At 51.6% G+C, this 18,214-nt stretch overlaps 1 protein-coding gene across 2 annotated transcripts in view; it reads left to right on the top strand.

Annotated features, from left to right (window-relative positions):
* Positions 1-18,214, top strand: part of LOC146252638 (plexin-A1-like) — a 98,448-nt gene that overhangs the window by 52,493 nt on the left and 27,741 nt on the right. For both annotated transcript variants that reach the window (XM_084679499.1, XM_084679501.1), the window contains 6 exons: positions 4,215-4,315; positions 4,454-4,577; positions 5,191-5,344; positions 6,427-6,526; positions 9,626-9,740; positions 17,444-17,644. In XM_084679499.1, the coding sequence (XP_084535625.1) occupies positions 4,215-4,315; positions 4,454-4,577; positions 5,191-5,344; positions 6,427-6,526; positions 9,626-9,740; positions 17,444-17,644 (795 nt within the window). The remainder of the gene's footprint in view (positions 1-4,214; positions 4,316-4,453; positions 4,578-5,190; positions 5,345-6,426; positions 6,527-9,625; positions 9,741-17,443; positions 17,645-18,214) is intronic.

Here is an 18,214-nt window from a genome sequence, read left to right on the forward strand (position 1 = left end):
TGCGCCCATTTCAGGCGTAAAATAGCGGGTAAGGACATAAAACCACATTAACAAAGGCAGCGCACTTGAATAAAAACGCAGATTAGCGCAGATTAGCGCTGCTGGGAGGGTATAAGGGAGAGTGGGTGTGTGCTGCAAAGAGATGGGAGGAGAGGTGTAGTTCTTCCTGGTAACATGTTAATGTTGGCTGTAACTTTGTGATCCAATATTTCTATCTCCTGTTCGCTGAACCTTCTTTTTCTTTTCCTCAAATCACCCATGGTGGCAGTAACATGCAGGCGATTTCTCCTGTCTTTTAACGGCACGCTAATTAACACCAAAGGGTGGAGTAAGGCGCTGATTGCCCGATGAGGATCTGGTTTAGCTCTAATAGGAGGTTCTGCTCTTGAAAGCTCATTAAAGAGACTCCCTCGTCAATACTGGCATGCTCCCTTATACACACACACTGATAAATACACACACACACACACACACACACACACACACACACAGACAGACAAATAAATACACACATATACACACAGAAAAATACACACATATACACACAGAAAAATACACACATATACACACAGATACATACAGATACATACACGCACACACAGATACATACACGCACACACAGATACATACACGCACACACAGATACATACACACACGCACAGATACATACACGCACACACAGATACATACACACATACACACACAGATACATACACACACACACACACACACACACACAGATACATACACACAATCACACACAAACATATACACTCGTACACATTACAGAAACGCACACACCTTTACAAAGACTCCCATGTGCTGTAATTGATGAATATGAATATGGTCCATATGGGCCACCGTACTGGACCGCTTTGCTCTGGGGGATGCTGTACTTCCTGCTCATGCATTTGAATCTGACAGCTTTATTTATAAGATGGCAAGAACAGCCAGAGATCACATGTCTCCATTAAGGCCACATCCTCTCCTGGGTCTTAGCCTACTGTACTGAACTGGATCTCACACACACACCCGCATGCACAACTCCCCCCCCCCCCCACACACACACACACACACACATGCATGCATGCACAAAAACACACACTCACAGCTTGAGTCTTTTCATTAATAGAACTTCTCCTCTTCTTCCTCCTCTCTTTCTCCTTTACTTCTCTTCCACCTCCTCCTCCTTCCACCTCCTCCTCCTCAGTAGAGCACGTTGACTGTGTGTATTTGAGAGTCTTTAGAGAGGAAGTGAGGTGTAATTGATATAAATGGATCTGATTGGAGAAGCTCTGACACAGGAAATGACCATGTTCGATCACTGGCAGAGATGTTAAACGAGAATATCTGTCTCTCTCTCTCTGTCTCTCTCTCTGTCTCTCTCTCTCTCTCTCTCTGTCTCTCTCTCTGTCTCTCTCTCTGTCTCTCTCTTTCTCTGAAAGGGCTTTCATGACGACTCAGAACTGCTTGTCTGGGTTATCTCCTGAGAGGGGGAAAGACAGTGAGACTAGTGGAAGAAAGAGATGAGAAGAGAGGGGGTGGGGAAATGTAATTGGTTCAAAGAGTTCTCTTTTTTCTCCGGCTCCCACTGTTCAGGGAGAGAATGATGGTAGACCTGAGGTCAACTCTCCCTCCCTCCCCCCTCTCTATCCCTCCCTCCCTCCTCCCTCTCCCTCCCTCCCCCCTCTCTATCCCTCCCTCCCTCCTGCCCTCTCTCTCCCTCCCTTTCCCTTTCTCCCAGCAAACTGAGCCCCACCCTGGCTCTGCTTGGCCCAGGACTACATTAAGCTGCTTGCAACTGTGGCAAGAACCAGATTTCAATTAGCCCTGGATTTATACATGATTTATACAGAGAGAGGGGGGGGGGGCAAACACACAGGGTCATGTGACCCTGCTGCGTCATCTCCAGGTCAGGTCATGTGACCTGGTGTAGAGCAGGAAGTACGTGCAAGTGTTAATATGCAAGAGTGTGGTCTCCATGGTGATGTGATGACTGTATGATGGTCTCCTTGGTGATGTAATGACTGTCTTATGGTCGGAGGGAGAGGGAGGGAGGGAGGGGTTATAAGAGGGAGAGGGAGGGAGGGGTTATAAGAGGGAGAGGGAGGGAGGGAGGGGTCTAAGAGGGAGAGGGAGGGAGGGGTTATAAGACGGGGAGGCAGGGGTTATAAGAGGGAGAACAAGTGAGGAAAGGAAAGAGGAAGAGAGCTACAGAGAGTGTGCGTGCGTGTGTGTGTGTGTGCGTGTGTCTATATAAGTTTGCGTGTGTGTGTTCCTCTGATCTAATGTCTAAAGGATGTATCAGCTGACTGATCTGATTTGGAAAGCGGACGTCTTATTATAGTTGAGCAGATCAGCGTGACTCTGGTTAGGAGCAGGAAGTGGTGTGTGTGGTATGTGTGCTGCGTGTGTGGTGCTCGTGGGTGTGGGGTGTGTGTGCTTGGTGTGTGTGTGTGTTTAAGATATGCTGAGAAGCGTGACAGATGATCTTTCGCTGACAGTGACAGTGATATAGTCTACACTATCATTTACTGTGCTATGTTCATTCTGTCTGGCCCTCTATCTCTCCCTCTCCCTGTATCTTTCTCTCTCTCTTTCTCTCTCTCTCTCTCTCTCTCTCTCTCTCTCTCTCTCTCTCTCTCTCTCTCTCTCTCTCTCTCTCTCTCTCTCTCTCTCCCCCTCTCGCTCTCGCTCTCTCTCCCCCTCTCCCCCTCCCCCCCTCCCTCTCTCTTTCAATCTCAATCTTCCAATTTTCTCTCGGCCCCTAACATTCTCTCCTTATCTCTATCTCTATTTTGTCATTCTTTCTCACTATCTTTTTCTCTGTCTTTCTTTGGTTACCTCCAGGAATTAAATTCAATTGGAAGAGTTTCTGTACAGCTTCTGATGTGGTTGTGTGTTAAGTCAGGAAATGACATCACAGCTAATACAACTTGATTCAAGGCTCAGGTAAATGACGTTCATCTCGTGAGTCATTCACAGGATGGGATGAGAGAGGGATGAGGAGGAGAGGGGATGAGGAGAGGAGAGGGGATGAGAGGAGATGAGGGGAGGGGATGAGGAGGAGATGAGGAGAGGAGAGGGATGAGGAGAGGAGATGAAGAGAGGGGAGAGGGATGAGGGAGAATAAGAGAGAAGGAGGAGGGGGAAGAGGAGAGCGTCTGGTTTTTAAAGTTTGGTGGTGAAATGAGGCCTGGTCTTTATTTGTTTGGCGACCAGAACAATGGCCTACTCTCCTGGGGATGGTGTGTGTGTGTGTGTGTTGGCTGGCTCTGCTTCTAGAAGGATCCATCCATCACAGTATTCTGCTATGATAGCACATTCCTAATGGCTCAGCTGGGCCAATTACTGCAGCTGATGCCCAGCCACTCCCACACATGTGGAATGAAATATCAGACACAATTTCATCTGTGAGTTTCTGTATCTCCTTCTGCCATCCCTCCAGTTCTCCAACCCCCCCTCCACCCCCGCCTCTATTTGCCTTCCATGTGTCTAAGTCTAACCCTCCATCCTCCCACTATTCCTCCCTCCCTCTATTCCTCCCTCCCTCCCTCCCTCCCTCCCTCCCTCCCTCCCTCCCTCCCTCCCTCCCTCCCTCCCTCCCTCCCTCCCTCCCTCCCTCCCTCCCTCCCTCCCTCCCTCCCTCCCTCCCTCCCTCCCTCCCTCCCTCCCTCTATTCCTCCCTCCCTCCCTCCCTCTATTCCTCCCTCCCTCCCTCCCTCAGTTCAGTTCCATCATCTCCTATAGTCTCTGTGGTACGGTCAGCATTGCCACTAGATGCTGTGACTTGGGTGTGTGTGTTTACTCTGGGATCCTAGTATAGCTGCCGACTCGGTTCTCTCTGTTCTCTCTCTCCTCTCTGATCCTTCAGTCAGTTGACAGGAGGAACTGTGGTCAAAGCTTCAGGCACCACAAACCTTCCATGACCTACACACACACACGTACGCAGTACGCACACGCACACACACACACACATCCCTCCAGAATAGCTGTTCTGCTGGTGTTAGCCGGAGGCGGTCAGCATTGCAAGAACGTCTGTCTGTCCATCCATCTGTCACCCCGAGGGGAGGGGGGGGAGTGGAGGGGAGGGGGGGGGGGGGGGAGAGAGTTGTTGATGAATAAAGATGAGGTGGACATAACGTACACAACACCAGACCCCAAGATCAAGTGAATAACACTTTTTTATTGTGTGTGTGTGTGTGTGTGTGTAGGTGAGCAGAGTACCAGTGGAGAGCTGTGAGCAGTATACCTCCTGCAGCTCCTGTCTGGGTTCGGGAGATCCTCACTGTGGCTGGTGTGTCCTTCACAACCTGTAAGTACACACACGCACACACACACACACACCACATACACACACACACACCACATACAGACACACACCACATACACACACACACCACACACAGTTTGGGATCAACTTGAGTCACCAGATCTTACCTCTCCTCCCCAGGTGCTCCAGGAGAGACTCTTGTCAGCGTGCAGAGGAGCCCCAGAGGTTTGCCTCCAGGGTGGAGCAGTGTGTCCGTCTGTCTGTGCAGCCTGCCAACGTGTCTGTCACCATGTCTGAAGTCCAGGTCTGTGTGGCTCGGAACAACATGACTGAGACAGTTTAACACAGAATAGCAAACCTATTTTCAAAAGTAAATCTCAAATATATTCGAAAATATATGTTCAATCTTTCGAAACTTTTTATCAAAAATATTTTAAAACCTTTAGAAACTTTTTTTTTCCCCAATTTTTTTTTTATAAAAATATTTTTTTTGACCTTTAGAAACTTTTTCGAAAACATTTTTTTAACGATTTGAAACTTTTGGGGGGAAAACTTTTTTTTCCACACACAGTGAAAGGAGAGGGAAGAGGAGAACAGAGAAGCCTAAAACAGAGCAGAGTAAAGCAGAGCAGAGCACAGTTTAGTAGAGTCCTCATCAAGTACTCATCAATGATGCACACCTATTTTTTGAAAAAAAAAAATATATTTTTTCAACCTTTCTAAACTTCTTTTTGCTAATAATTTTCAAACCTTTTGAAACTTTTTCTTCAAAACTAAATTTATTTTTTATTTGATCTTTTAATTTGTGTGATTACATGTGTCATCAATGCTCACATTTTCTAACTCCTCCTCTCTCCCCCCTTTGCTTTCCTCTCCTCCCCTCTCCTCCCCTTTCTTCTCCTCTCCCCCTCCTGTAGTTGGTGCTGCAGACCCAGAATGTTCCTAACCTGTCAGCAGGGGTGAACTGCTCCTTCCAGGACTTCACAGAGACGGAGGCTCAGGTGTTTGGGGGGCGGGTGTACTGTCTGTCCCCTCACAGCCGGGATGTGGCCCCCTTCACCAGGGACCACGGTGAGGCACACACACACACACACACACACACAGACAACATTCCTATTACAACATTTAGGATACAAAATGTTTTTCTTTGTGTTCGAATATTCTTTTGTAGAACATTCAAATCAGAAAGTTGAGGTTGAAATAGGGATGGAACGATACATGTATTTGTATTGAGCCAAAACGGTACAGGCGTCACGGTTCGGTGCATGAAATGACACAGAGAATACACGGTATAAAAATAAATACAACTGGCAACGTGCAAATTAATTAATGTAATGCGGAACTACTGTTAGATACTCGTGTTCTTTAGGGACACCTAATGCCCCGCTTTAGCTCCGAAGCTCTGATTGGTGCTGCCGTGAGTCAGCGAGGCTAGCAGCACTAAGGACCAGTATGGTGAGTGGTGGTGACACACGAGAGACAGAGGACCCCCCGGCCTCTTTAAGATCGCAAGTTTGGGAAAACGTAGGTTTCCCATTCAGTTACAGTAGTACAGGCGAGAGAGTGGTGGATAAGACAAGCACTGTGTGTCGGCGTTGATCAGCAGTTGTGGGGAATGTGAGTAGAAATACACCTAACATTCTAACACATAACTCATCTGGATAAGACCGTGTGCTAAATGACTAAACATATCCAACACCATCACCCAGGTGTGCCAATCACTGGAACAAGACCAAAAAAAAACTGTCCAACTTCTCCTCCCCACAGTGCTTAACCAGCCTTTAGATACACATCCAAATAGGGCCAATAAAAAATCACCGACGCAATCGGAATTGACATGTCATCTTCGATGTGCCCGTATTCACTCGTAGAGGAACCGTGTTTATTTTGCTTTTCCCTCCGTTGTACCGAACTCGTACAGAACCGTGATGTCTGAACCGCGGTATGAACCGAACCGTGATGTATGAACCGCGGTATGAACTGAACCGTGACTTCAGTGTACCGTTCCACCCCTAGGTTGGAATGTTCCGTTTAGAATTTGTCGGCTCGATGTTTCAAGGTCGAATGTTTGGATGGGAGTGTTCAGGTTCATTCACGTTAACACAGTCCCTAGAATGCTGTTGTCATGTGCTTCCACGGTGCCTGTTTCCTAGGTGACAAGCGTGTAGTGAAGCTGTATCTGAAGTCTAAGGAGACGGGGATGAAGTTTGCTAGTGTGGACTTTGTCTTCTACAACTGCACCGTGCACCAGTCGTAAGTCCTGCTGCCTCCTCACTGCTGTGTGTGTGTGTGTGTGATGAGATCAGAATCTTAATGTCATTTGCTTAATGACTTGGAGCTCCTCTGATGTCACTGATACTGTTTTACCATCCTGAGTTATGTCTCCTCAAATCTGGGATCTGTCTCTTTAATTAGCTCTCTCTTTAACTGTCTCTCTCTCTTTAACTGTCTCTCTCTTTAACGGTCTCTCTCTTTAACTGTCTTTCTTTAACTGTCTCTCTCTCTTTAATTGTCTCTCTCTCTTTAACTGTCTCTCTCTCTTTAACTGTCTCTCTCTCTTTAACTGTCTCTCTCTCTTTAACTGTCTCTCTCTCTTTCTCTCCTCTCTTCTTTTTTTCTTCTCTCTCTTCTCCTTGGACATCCTATCATCAAAGCCTGCCGTACTGCCAATAATTCCTGTGTGTGTGTTGGTGTGTGTCAGGGTGTGTGTCAGGGTGCGTGTGTGTGTGTGTCAGGGTGTGTGTGTGTGTGTCAGGGTGTGTGTGTGTGTGTGTGTAACCCACATTACAGTAGAATATTCACCACAGCATGCTGCTAGTGTGGCAGAACCCACACACTCTCCCATGTGACCCCTGACCCAGGAGTGTGTGGGCTGACAGACCAGGGCACAGCCACACGCGCTGTTCTCTCACACACACACGCTCTCACACACACACACTCTCACACACACACACACACTATCACACACACACACACACTATCACACACTCTCACACACAAACGCACTGTCACACAAATACACTCGCTCACACACACACACATCCTCTCAGACACACACACACACACACACACATCCTCTCAGACACACACACACACACACACATCCTCTCAGACACACACACACACACACATCCTCTCAGACACACACACACACACACACATCCTCTCAGACACACACACACACACACACACACACATCCTCTCAGACACACACACACACACACACACACACACACATCCTCTCAGACACACACACACACACACACACATCCTCTCAGACACACACACACACACACACACACACACATAGTGGGTGGTCTTGGACACCAGCAGGTCTAACCCAGCTATGTCCCCTGCAGGCAGGGATGGTACATGCTTAACATTAAAACAGGACTGGACTTATTGAGTTGATATGATTGTACCATTATATGTGAGTGTGTGTGAGAGAGAGATTGTGAGTGTGTGTGTTTTAGAGTGTGTGTTTACTGTACTTATATGATTATATTAGAGCTGCTTCGCAGAGAGAATGTCATGGTGTAATTGTGGTTTGGAGAGAGCTGAATGCATTTATTATGGAGAGGGAGGAGAGGGAGGGAAGGAGCAGAAGGGAGACAGAAAAAGCATAGGGATAGACAAGGACAGGAGGGAGAGAGGAAGAAATAGAGAGAGACTGATAGAGAGAGAGATTGTGTCCATTGTGTGATATAATGTGTGCGCGCTGCTGAAAGGTTAGCCCTTCCGTCTGTCCACAATACTCATTTTCATCTGAAAGGAATTAATACATGCAGGCCTGAGATCTGTGGAGAGATCCACTTATAGAGGTTGGGGGGAAGGGGAAGGGGCTGCCTGAGCCCTCTCCCCCAGGACAGGCTCTCACTGCCAGGCTGGAGGCTCACCGTGGGCCCAGGCTCTCCAGCGGGCCTAGCCGGCCACCCACTCAATGTGCTCTGTGTGGGAGGGGGTCTTGTTGCCCCAGAGACCCGGACCAAACTGCTCACACACACACACAGACAAACATTAAGCTCCTCTGGCCCCATGGCCTGCTGGGTAATCAGCTAGGTTCAAAGGTCACACTCCATCTAACACAGATTTATTAGGATCAGTAGTCTGGAGGGAGAGGAAGAACTACAACTCCCAATAAAGCCCATTTCTTAGCAGTTAACACACCAGTCTCTCTAGAGGTGGATGGAGAGAGAGGGTGGAGAGAATGAGGAAGAGAGAGGGGGAGTGAGGTAGAGTGAGGGAGAGTGAGGTAGAGAGAGGGAGGGGGAGGGAGGGAGGTAGAGAGTAAGGCAGGCAGAGAGAGGGAGGGAGAGTGAGGTAGAGAGAGGGAGGGGGAGAGGGAGGGAGAGAGGGAGGGAGTGAGGTAGAGAGTAAGGCAGAGAGGGAGAGGGAAGTAGAGAGAGGGAGGGAGCTAGGTAGAGAGTGAGGCAGAGGGAGGGAGGTAGGTAGAGAGTGAGGCAGAGAGAGGGAGACAGAGTGAGGTAGATAGAGGGAGGTAGAGAGTAAGGCAGAGAGAGTGAGGTAGAGAGAGGGAGGGAGAGGGAGGTAGAGAGAGGGAGAGGGAGGTAGAGAGTAAGGCAGAGAGAGAGAGGGAGGGAGGGAGGGAGGGAGGGAGGGAGGGAGGGAGGGAGGGAGGGAGGGAGGGAGGGAGGGAGGGAGGGAGGGAGGGAGGGAGGGAGGGAGGGAGGGAGGGAGGGAGGGAGGGAGGGAGGGAGAAGCAGAGAGAGGGAGGGAGGGAGATAGAGTGAAGCAGAGAGAGGGAGGGAGGTAGGTAGGGAGAGAGTGAGGCAGAGAGAGGGAGGGAGGGACAGAGATAGATGGATAGAGAGAAGAGGGCCAGACACAGGCAAGTGTTTATTTAGAACAAAGTGATGCAGTGGTGAGGAGCCTTCTTCTCGCCCTGTCGCCATAACAACCTCGCAGGTCTGCTAATCAGTGTTCCTTCCTGCTCGGAACTCTGGGTAAAGGAGTTTTTGGAAAAAGGCTTATCTTTGTCCTGCAGGGTGTTTCAATGTAAGCTTCAGCAGTACCCTGTCCTCCTTCCTAGTCTCTCTTTTTTACCCCCCTCTCCTCTCCTCCACTCCTTCCTTCTCTTCTCTCCTCCACTCCACTCCTCCCCTCTCCTCTCTCTTCCTCCCCTTTCTCTCCCCTCCTCTCTCCTCCCCTCCTCTCTCCTCCTTTCTCCCCATTTCCTTACTTGTCTTCTTTCTACATTGTTTAACATAATTTTTCTAATAAGGTGAAGCTACTGATCTAACCCTTAATACTCTCTCTCTCTGTCTCCCGCTCTCGCTCTCTCTATGTGTCCTTGTCTGTGTGTCTCGCCCCCCTCTCTCCTCCACCCCTCAGGTGTCTGTCCTGTGTTAATGCTGACTTCCCGTGTCACTGGTGTAAGTACCGCCACATGTGCACCCAGAACGCCAACGACTGCTCCTTCCAGGAGGGCCGGGTCAACACCTCGGAGGTGAGAACACTCACACACACACACACACACACACACTCACACAAACACTCACACACAAACATTCACACTCACACACACACACTCACACTCACACAAACACTCACACACAAACATTCACACACACACACACACGCATTGTTTTCTGTCTGATGTGTTGGAGCCCTTTGACTCCATCCATGATGGGTGTGTGTGTGTGTGTGTGTAGCAGATGTTTACACCTGTTGGCAGCTTGTAAGAACAGGCTTGGTTGAATGAGGATGGTAATTATGTGGTTCTCCAGCTGCAAATGCTACATTAGCATGAAGACCCATAATGCTACATTAGCATGAAGACCCATAATGCTACATTAGCATGAAGACCCATATCACTCTACTCTCCCTCTCTCTCCCTGTCCACAGCGCTCTCATGTTGTACATACACACCTCATCTACACAACAACAGGTAGATGGAAGGTGTGTCACTCAAAGCAGATGTCAACACAGATCCTGTAATCCTACAGCTTCACTGTGGAGAACTCTCCTCCTCTCTTCCTGTAGTCCTCTATTTTCATCCTCCTTTCCCCTCTCCTCTCCTTTCCCCTCTCCTCTCCTTTCCTCTCCTCTCATCCTCCTCTAATCCTCCCCTCCTCTCTCCTCCTCTCTCCTCCCCTCTTCTCCTCTCCCCTCTCCTCCTCCTCTCTCCCCTCCTCCTCTCTTCTTCTCCCTTCCCCTCTTCTCCTCTTCTCCCCCCCCTCCTCTCCAGGGGCAAATCTATCGGGGTGGCATGGGGTGGCAACTGCCACCCTAAAAGTAGCCTTGCCACCCCAGCTGCCACCCCAGTTGGCAGCTTTGAAACCAAAGAAAAGTTGCGGCTCATCAGACATTTGCCAGAGCGCATTTCTAATATCTGACTGCAAGTGAATGCAGCGCTAGATGACTCCCACCCCCCTCCCCACTCCGCCAAGTCGGACATTTGCGAGAGCGAATTTCTAATATACAAGCCCAAACAAAATCTGTGGATTTTTTTCACATTTTCTGTGGTTATTCAGAGTGAAAATCTGCAGAATTCCGATGGCCTTCCTGTTCTTGTGTCGGAGCTACCGACACAAGAGTTCCACAACAGTTTGACGCCGAATATGGTAGATTGAATGTTGACAGACTTTGCAGAAAAGGATTCCTCGATCCTCATAAAGATCGCCTGAAAACTCCCTGGCCTGTCTATTCCTGTAATTTTGGTTGATAAGTGTTTCTGTGTCAATTCTTCAGGGATGAATCTGGGCATTTTTGACAAACTTTTAAATATTGTCTACACTAACCTAAACGTTACTGTATCAGTTTCGGGGTTGACAGACTTCCTTTGATTGCTATCACAGACCTAGGCTACTACCTACACTGGTGGAAATGGGCAATTAATTATAAGTGGACACGTTTTTTGACGGAATTCTGCTCTTGCGAATTATGTTTGGGCCTGCTTATATCCCACTGCAAGTGAATGCAGCACTCGACGACTCCAACCACCCTCCCCACTGCACCGACTGACACTGAGGTGAAATCAGTTTTATATTGGAGATTCAACAGACGTTAATATTCGTACATCCGTTCAGGCTCCGTGTCATATTTAGGGACCGGGGTAAAAGAGTAGACAGCCTGAATGCCGAAAAACCTAACATACATTTGAATACACACAATTTTCAGTGTATCTTCAATATCTTTGTCAAAATCGACCAACAAACTTCAAACTGTTTGCACATTCTTCTATTAAATCAGCATATATACTTCTGCCACGGGGGGGCCACCCCTCAAAATCTCTTGCCATCCTCTTGCCACCCCATGAATATTTTTCTAGATCTGCCCTGCTCCTCCCCTCCTCTTCTCCTCTCCTCCTCTCCTCCCCTCCCCTCCTCTCCTCTTCTCCCCCCTCCTCTCCTCCCCTCCCCTCCTCTCCTCTTCTCCCCCTCCTCCCCTCCTCTCCTCCCCTCCCCTCCTCTTCTCCTCTCCCCCCTCCTCTCCTCCCCTCCCCTCCTCTCCTCTTCTCCCCCCCTCCTCTCCTCCCCTCCCCTCCTCTCCTCTTCTCCCCCCTCCTCTCCTCCCCTCCCCTCCTCTCCTCTTCTCCCCCCTCCTCTCCTCCCCTCCCCTCCTCTCCTCTTCTCCCCCCCTCCTCTCCTCCCCTCCCCTCCTCTCCTCTTCTCCCCCCTCCTCCCCTCCTCTCCTCCCCTCCTCTCCTCTTCTCCCCCCTCCTCTCCTCCCCTCCCCTCCTCTCCTCTTCTCCCCCCTCCTCTCCTCCCCTCCCCTCCTCTCCTCTTCTCCCCCCCTCCTCTCCTCCCCTCCCCTCCTCTCCTCTTCTCCCCCCCTCCTCTCCTCCCCTCCCCTCCTCTCCTCTTCTCCCCCCTCCTCCCCTCCTCTCCTCCCCTCCTCTCCTCTTCTCCCCCCTCCTCTCCTCCCCTCCCCTCCTCTCCTCTTCTCCCCCCTCCTCTCCTCCCCTCCCCTCCTCTCCTCTTCTCCCCCCCTCCTCTCCTCCCCTCCCCTCCTCTCCTCTTCTCCCCCCCTCCTCTCCTCCCCTCCCCTCCTCTCCTCTTCTCCCCCCCTCCTCTCCTCCCCTCCCCTCCTCTCCTCTTCTCCCCCCTCCTCCCCTCCTCTCCTCCCCTCCTCTCCTCTTCTCCCCCCTCCTCTCCTCCCCTCCCCTCCTCTCCTCTTCTCCCCCCCTCCTCTCCTCCTCCTCTCCCCCGTCCTCCTTTTCTCCTCCTGGCTCCTTGGATCTGGATCACAAATATGGAGGGAGACCTGGAGGGATGGTCCCTACATGGTGAATGGGTGTGTCCTGTCTGGGAGCAGGCCAGGGGGAGGGGAGGGGGAGGGGAGGGCCAGGGGGAGGGGGAGGGGGAGGGCCAACGGGAGAGGGAGGGGGAGGGCCAGGGGGAGGGGGAGGGGGAGGGGGAGGATGTGTGTGTGTCTTATCTCCAGCTCTGCAACACCTTCTCTGATGTCGCCTGCTCACAGCCTGCTCCGAGCCGGAGCATTATTTGTGGGTTTTAATTGGTCAGGAGGTATCCTGCTCCAATCCAATTACCCATGAGCTTTTATCTCTCTGGAGGAGCATGGAGACCACACTGATGCTGCTGAGCTGCGCACACACACACACACACACACACTTTTCACTTTCTTACACATACACAATGTTTCTCAGCTCTCGTGTCTTTCACTGTCTGCCTTTGTTTCTCTCTACACCCCCCTCTCCTCCCCCCTCCTCCCCTCTCTACCCCTCTCCTCCCCCCTCCTCCCCTCTCTGCCCCTCTCCTCCCCCTCCTCCCCCTAAGCCCTGCTGAGAGCAGAGATGACTGGACTAATCAGACCAAACTGGCATGTCTTCCTATGAGGGGGGCATCAAAGACCTCTCTGTGTGTGTCTCACTGTGTGTGTGGGGGTGGGGGGGGGGGTTGATTTGAAAGATTGGAGCGTTGAAGACTGAAAAAAGACTTGATTTGATGCCACACATCTATAAACACCAGGCCAGACCAGACCAGATGAAATACACCTTTGAGATACTTTCAGCTTTTTGATAGATCTCATTTGTATGTGATGATAGTTTGCTACTTAACATGATTATACCTCTAGTAGAGTACAATACGACAGCACGGGGGAGATCAGCAAGCCAGGTGAGAAGAGAAGTATAGTGCAACGTAGGAGATATGGCTGCTTACACCAGGTCCACAGCACCTTGGAGCCCAGCAGGCAGAACGTGGAGGTGATTCTCCCCTGAGAAAGGGATCAAGACGTCCAACAGAGCACACTAACCCCACAAACAAACTCAAGCAATCAAACAAGGGAACACATCTGAGTGTTTGTGTGAGAGGGGGTGTTGGCATGTTGACATTCCGCTGGGTCGTGGTGGAGTGAGGGGTCAGACGCTCTGCCGTGACAAGGGGAGGTTCAAGGACAGAGCGAGATGTTGCTTTCTACAACATTGGTTTCTTGGGTGGTGTTTCTACAATGGTGTTTCTTGGGTGGTGTTTTTGGAATGGTGTTTCTGGAGTTTGTGGGGTTTCTGACGTGGTGTGAGACCTGCCATGATCAGACAGTCCTCCAAGCTCCACAGACCCAACTCCCTCTCTCTCTCTCTCTCTCTCGCTCTCGCTCTCTCTCGCTCTCTCTCTCGCTCCCTCCCTCTCTCTTTCTCCCTCTCTCTCTATCTCTTGCTCTCTCCCTCGCTCTCTCGCTCTCCCTCCCTCTCTCGCTCTCACTCTCTCTCCCTCTCTACCCTCTCTCTCCCCCCCCTCTCTCTCCCCTGTGGCCTCCTGCCCCAGACTCTCTCACACACACTCACACACCCCTATCCCAGACAGACAGATTCTCTCCTACACAGACACACATGACACTCACACCTCCTGCAACTCTAACCCTGTGTCCCCCCCTAAGGAAAACACCAATCCCATCAGCTTACCCTCTTTCATCCTCTCATCTATCCATCATCTCATCCCTCCATCCCCAGAGCCTGCTCCGTCCTGTAGCTGAGTGGGGCTGCTCTCCCCTGGGAGCCTGCCACCATGCTTACCCACCTCACGCTGCACCTGCCTGGGGCTGCAGCCCCACCGCTCCCCCCTGCCATGGAGCTAGCTGGAGGTCTGAAGCACTGACTGCGTTAAATCTTCATAGCCTTCTCTCTGGGTGGCTTTTAGCTTAATGGTGTGAGAGAGAAAGAGAGAGAGAGACGGAGAAAGCGGTAGGATAGATATATAAGAAGACAGGATAGGGAGGAGGGAAAGGAGGGTGACCTGTGTCGTTATGCAGGTAACATCAGATAGTTATTATCTTTAAATATACACGCTATAGCACACACACACACAGACACACATAGAGACACAAAGACACACACATAGAGACAGACACACACACACAGAGACCTGACCTGTTGGAGAGTGTCTGTGTCTGAGAGTTGCACAGGGACAGACAAAAGCAGACGATCACAGATTGAGATCACTCTGAGTATCTCTCCAGAGAGATGTATCATCACACCAGCAAAACCCCCTCTCATCCCCCCCTCCTCTTCTCTGCCCCCCTCCTCTCCTCCCCCTTCCTCCTTTCCTCCCTTTACAATCTAGATCCATCCCTCTTTCTCTCATCCCTCTCCATCACTCCTCATCACTCTCTGCCCATGTGTTTGTTTGTTTGTTTTCTGAGTTTATCGTTCCAAGACTGCGGCCCACGCAACCTTCACTGCCAGCTGGGAGAGAGAGAGGGAGAGGGAGGAGAGGGAGAGGGAAGAAGAGAGAGGAGAGAGAGAGAGGGAGGAGAGGGAGAGGGAAGAAGAGAGAGGAGAGATTTGATTTGATGATTTGATTTGAGGTCTTTATTGGTCAGTCTAACCTGGCAGGTACCCACCAGTTCCAGCAGCTACTGAGTCCCCCTGAATCAGGATCTCAGACAGGAGACTCCCTACTGTGTAACCTGCCTCACTGTGTAACCTGCCTCACTGTGTAACCTGCCTCACTGTGTAACCTGCCTCACTGTGTAACCTGCCTCACTGTGTAACCTGCCTCACTGTGTAACCTGCCTCACTGTGTAACCTGCCTCACTGTGTAACCTGCCTCACTGTGTAACCTGCCTCACTGTGAAACCTGCCTCACTGTGATACCTGCCTCACTGCGTAACCTGCCTCACTGTGTAACCTGCCTCACTGTGATACCTGCCTCACTGCGTAACCTGCCTCACTGCGTAACCTGCCTCACTGCGTAACCTGCCTCACTGTGTAACCTGCCTCACTGTGAAACCTGCCTCACTGTGATACCTGCCTCACTGCGTAACCTGCCTCACTGCGTAACCTGCCTCACTGCGTAACCTGCCTCACTGTGTAACCTGCCTCACTGTGTAACCTGCCTCACTGTGTAACCTGCCTCACTGTGTAACCTGCCTCACTGTGTAACCTGCCTCACTGTGTAACCTGCCTCACTGTGAAACCTGCCTCACTGTGATACCTGCCTCACTGTGATACCTGCCTCACTGCGTAACCTGCCTCACTGCGTAACCTGCCTCACTGCGTAACCTGCCTCACTGTGTAACCTGCCCCACTGTGTAACCTGCCTCACTGTGATACCTGCCTCACTGTGTAACCTGCCTCACTGCGTAACCTGCCTCACTGCGTAACCTGCCTCACTGCGTAACCTGCCTCACTGCGTAACCTGCCTCACTGCGTAACCTGCCTCACTGTGAAACCTGCCTCACTGCGTAACCTGCCTCACTGTGTAACCTGCCTCTCTGTGTAACCTGCCTCACTGTGTAACCTGCCTCACTGTGAAACCTGCCTCACTGCGTAACCTGCCTCACTGCGTAACCTGCCTCACTGCGTAACCTGCCTCACTGCGTAACCTGCCTCACTGCGTAACCTGCCTGACTGTGTAACCTGCCTCACTGTGTAACCTGCCTCTCTGTGTAACCTGCCTCACTGTGTAACCTCACCACAACCAGCCCTGCCTCACACACCAGCGCTACCTCAGACATCACCGGAGGGAGGGAGGGAGGGAGGGAGGGAGGATAAAGAAAGTGAGAGACAGAGAGATGGATAGAGAGAAAGACACAGAGGGAAAGAGGAGGAGAGACAGAAAAAAGGATGGAGAGAGACAGAGGGTGAGCAAGGTAGAGAAAAACAGAGGGAGCGAGAGAGACAGAGAGAGAGAGACACAGAGGGAGAGACAGAGGGAGAGACAGAGGGAGAGAGGGAGAGACACAGAGGGAGAGAGGGAGAGACACAGAGAGAGAGAGAGAGACAGAGGGAGAGAGGGAGAGACACAGAGGGAGAGAGGGAGAGACACAGAGGGAGAGAGAGAGAGAGAGAGAGGGAGAGACACAGAGGGAGAGAGGGAGATACACAGAGAGAGAGACAGAGGGAGAGAGGGAGAGACACAGAGGGAGAGAGAGAGAGACACAGAGGGAGAGAGGGAGAGACACAGAGGGAGAGAGAGACAGAGGGAACGAGGAAGAGGATCAGTGATGTTGGCAGAGCTGGTGTGTTCTGTGCCAACACCAGAGGGGCATGCCTGAGACTGAGCTAAACACACAACACACTGGAGGGAGGGAGGGAGGGTTAGGGAGGGTTAGGGAGGGAGGGAGGGAGGGAGGGTTAGGGAGGGAGGGAGGGTTAGGGAGGGAGGGAGGGTTAGGGAGGGAGGGAGGGAGGGTTAGGGAGGGAGGGAGGGAGGGAGGGTTAGGGAGGGAGGGAGGGTTAGGGAGGGAGGGAGGGAGGGTTAGGGAGGGAGGGATGGAGGGTGAGGGAGGGAGGGAGGGTTAGGGAGGGAGGGAGGGAGGGTTAGGGAGGGAGGGTTAGGGAGGGAGGGAGGGAGGGTTAGGGAGGGAGGGAGGGAGGGAGGGAGGGGTAGTGATGGAAAGAAGGTTGTGTTCGTGTATGTGTGTATGCACGTGTTTACAAAACATTGTGTTCCTGCAAATCCCCCCCACCCTACACCTCCCCCTCCCCTCTTCCCTCTCCTCCCCCCCTCTCCCTCCCCCCCACACCTCCCTCCTCCCCTCTTCCCTCTCCTCCCCCCTCTTCCCTCTCCTCCCCCACTCTCCTCTCCCTCCCCCCCACACCTCCCTCCTCCCCCTCCCCTCTTCCTTCTCCTCTGGGATGTAACCTCCTGACTCTCATCCCCACTTCAATAAACGAGTGTGTGACCCCTGTACATGTATCTGACTCTGCCTCCCCTCTCCTCCCTCCCTCCCCTCCCCCTCCCCCAGGAGTGCCCCCAGCTCCTGCCCTCCCCCCAGATCTATGTGCCGGTGGGCAGCTTGCGGCCCATCACGCTGTTGGCCAGGAACCTGCCCCAGCCCCAGTCGGCCCAAAGGAACTACCAGTGTGTGTTCCTGATCCAGGGCAGCTCCCACACCGTGCCCGCCCTGCGCTTCAACAGCTCCAGCATCCAGTGTCAGAAGAGCACGGTAAGAAGGGGAGAGTACACGCGTGTGACTGTGTCTGCCAGCAACTGGAACAGCTGTCACTCCTGGTACACACACACACACACACACACACAGCTGTCAGTCCTTACAGAGAGACCTGCTCATGCCCACGGTCCAATCAGAGCTGCCTAATTACAGCCATTAGGAGCTAGTTAGCGTGGTGTGTTCTTAGCATGTTAGCATGCCGTGTGATTAGTGTGTTAGCGGCATGGCTGGGTTAGCATGTCTTTAAGGGAACGGCCCTTAGTGTGTGTGTGTGCGGGGGTTAGGGGCACTCCACACACACTCCAAACACAGAGATACCAACCCACACACACACACAGGCCTTTGCATCAGTGACGATGAGTGACACTCTGCAGGTGTGATTTCCCTCCCAGGTTAAGGAGCTCTAATTAGCTGTTTGGTACAATTTGAATGTAGCCTCCTCCCATGTCCCTCCTCCTCTCCTCGCAGGGAGCGAGGCAGGGAGCGAGGCAGGGAGCGAGGCAGGGAGCGAGGCAGGGAGGAGAAAGACGGGGATTCTGGAATGTGTGTGTGAGCGTGTGCAGGTGT

Source organism: Hypomesus nipponensis, chromosome 18, assembly GCF_054491055.1.
Source record: "Hypomesus nipponensis isolate SF chromosome 18, ASM5449105v1, whole genome shotgun sequence".
Lineage (NCBI taxonomy): Eukaryota > Metazoa > Chordata > Actinopteri > Osmeriformes > Osmeridae > Hypomesus > Hypomesus nipponensis.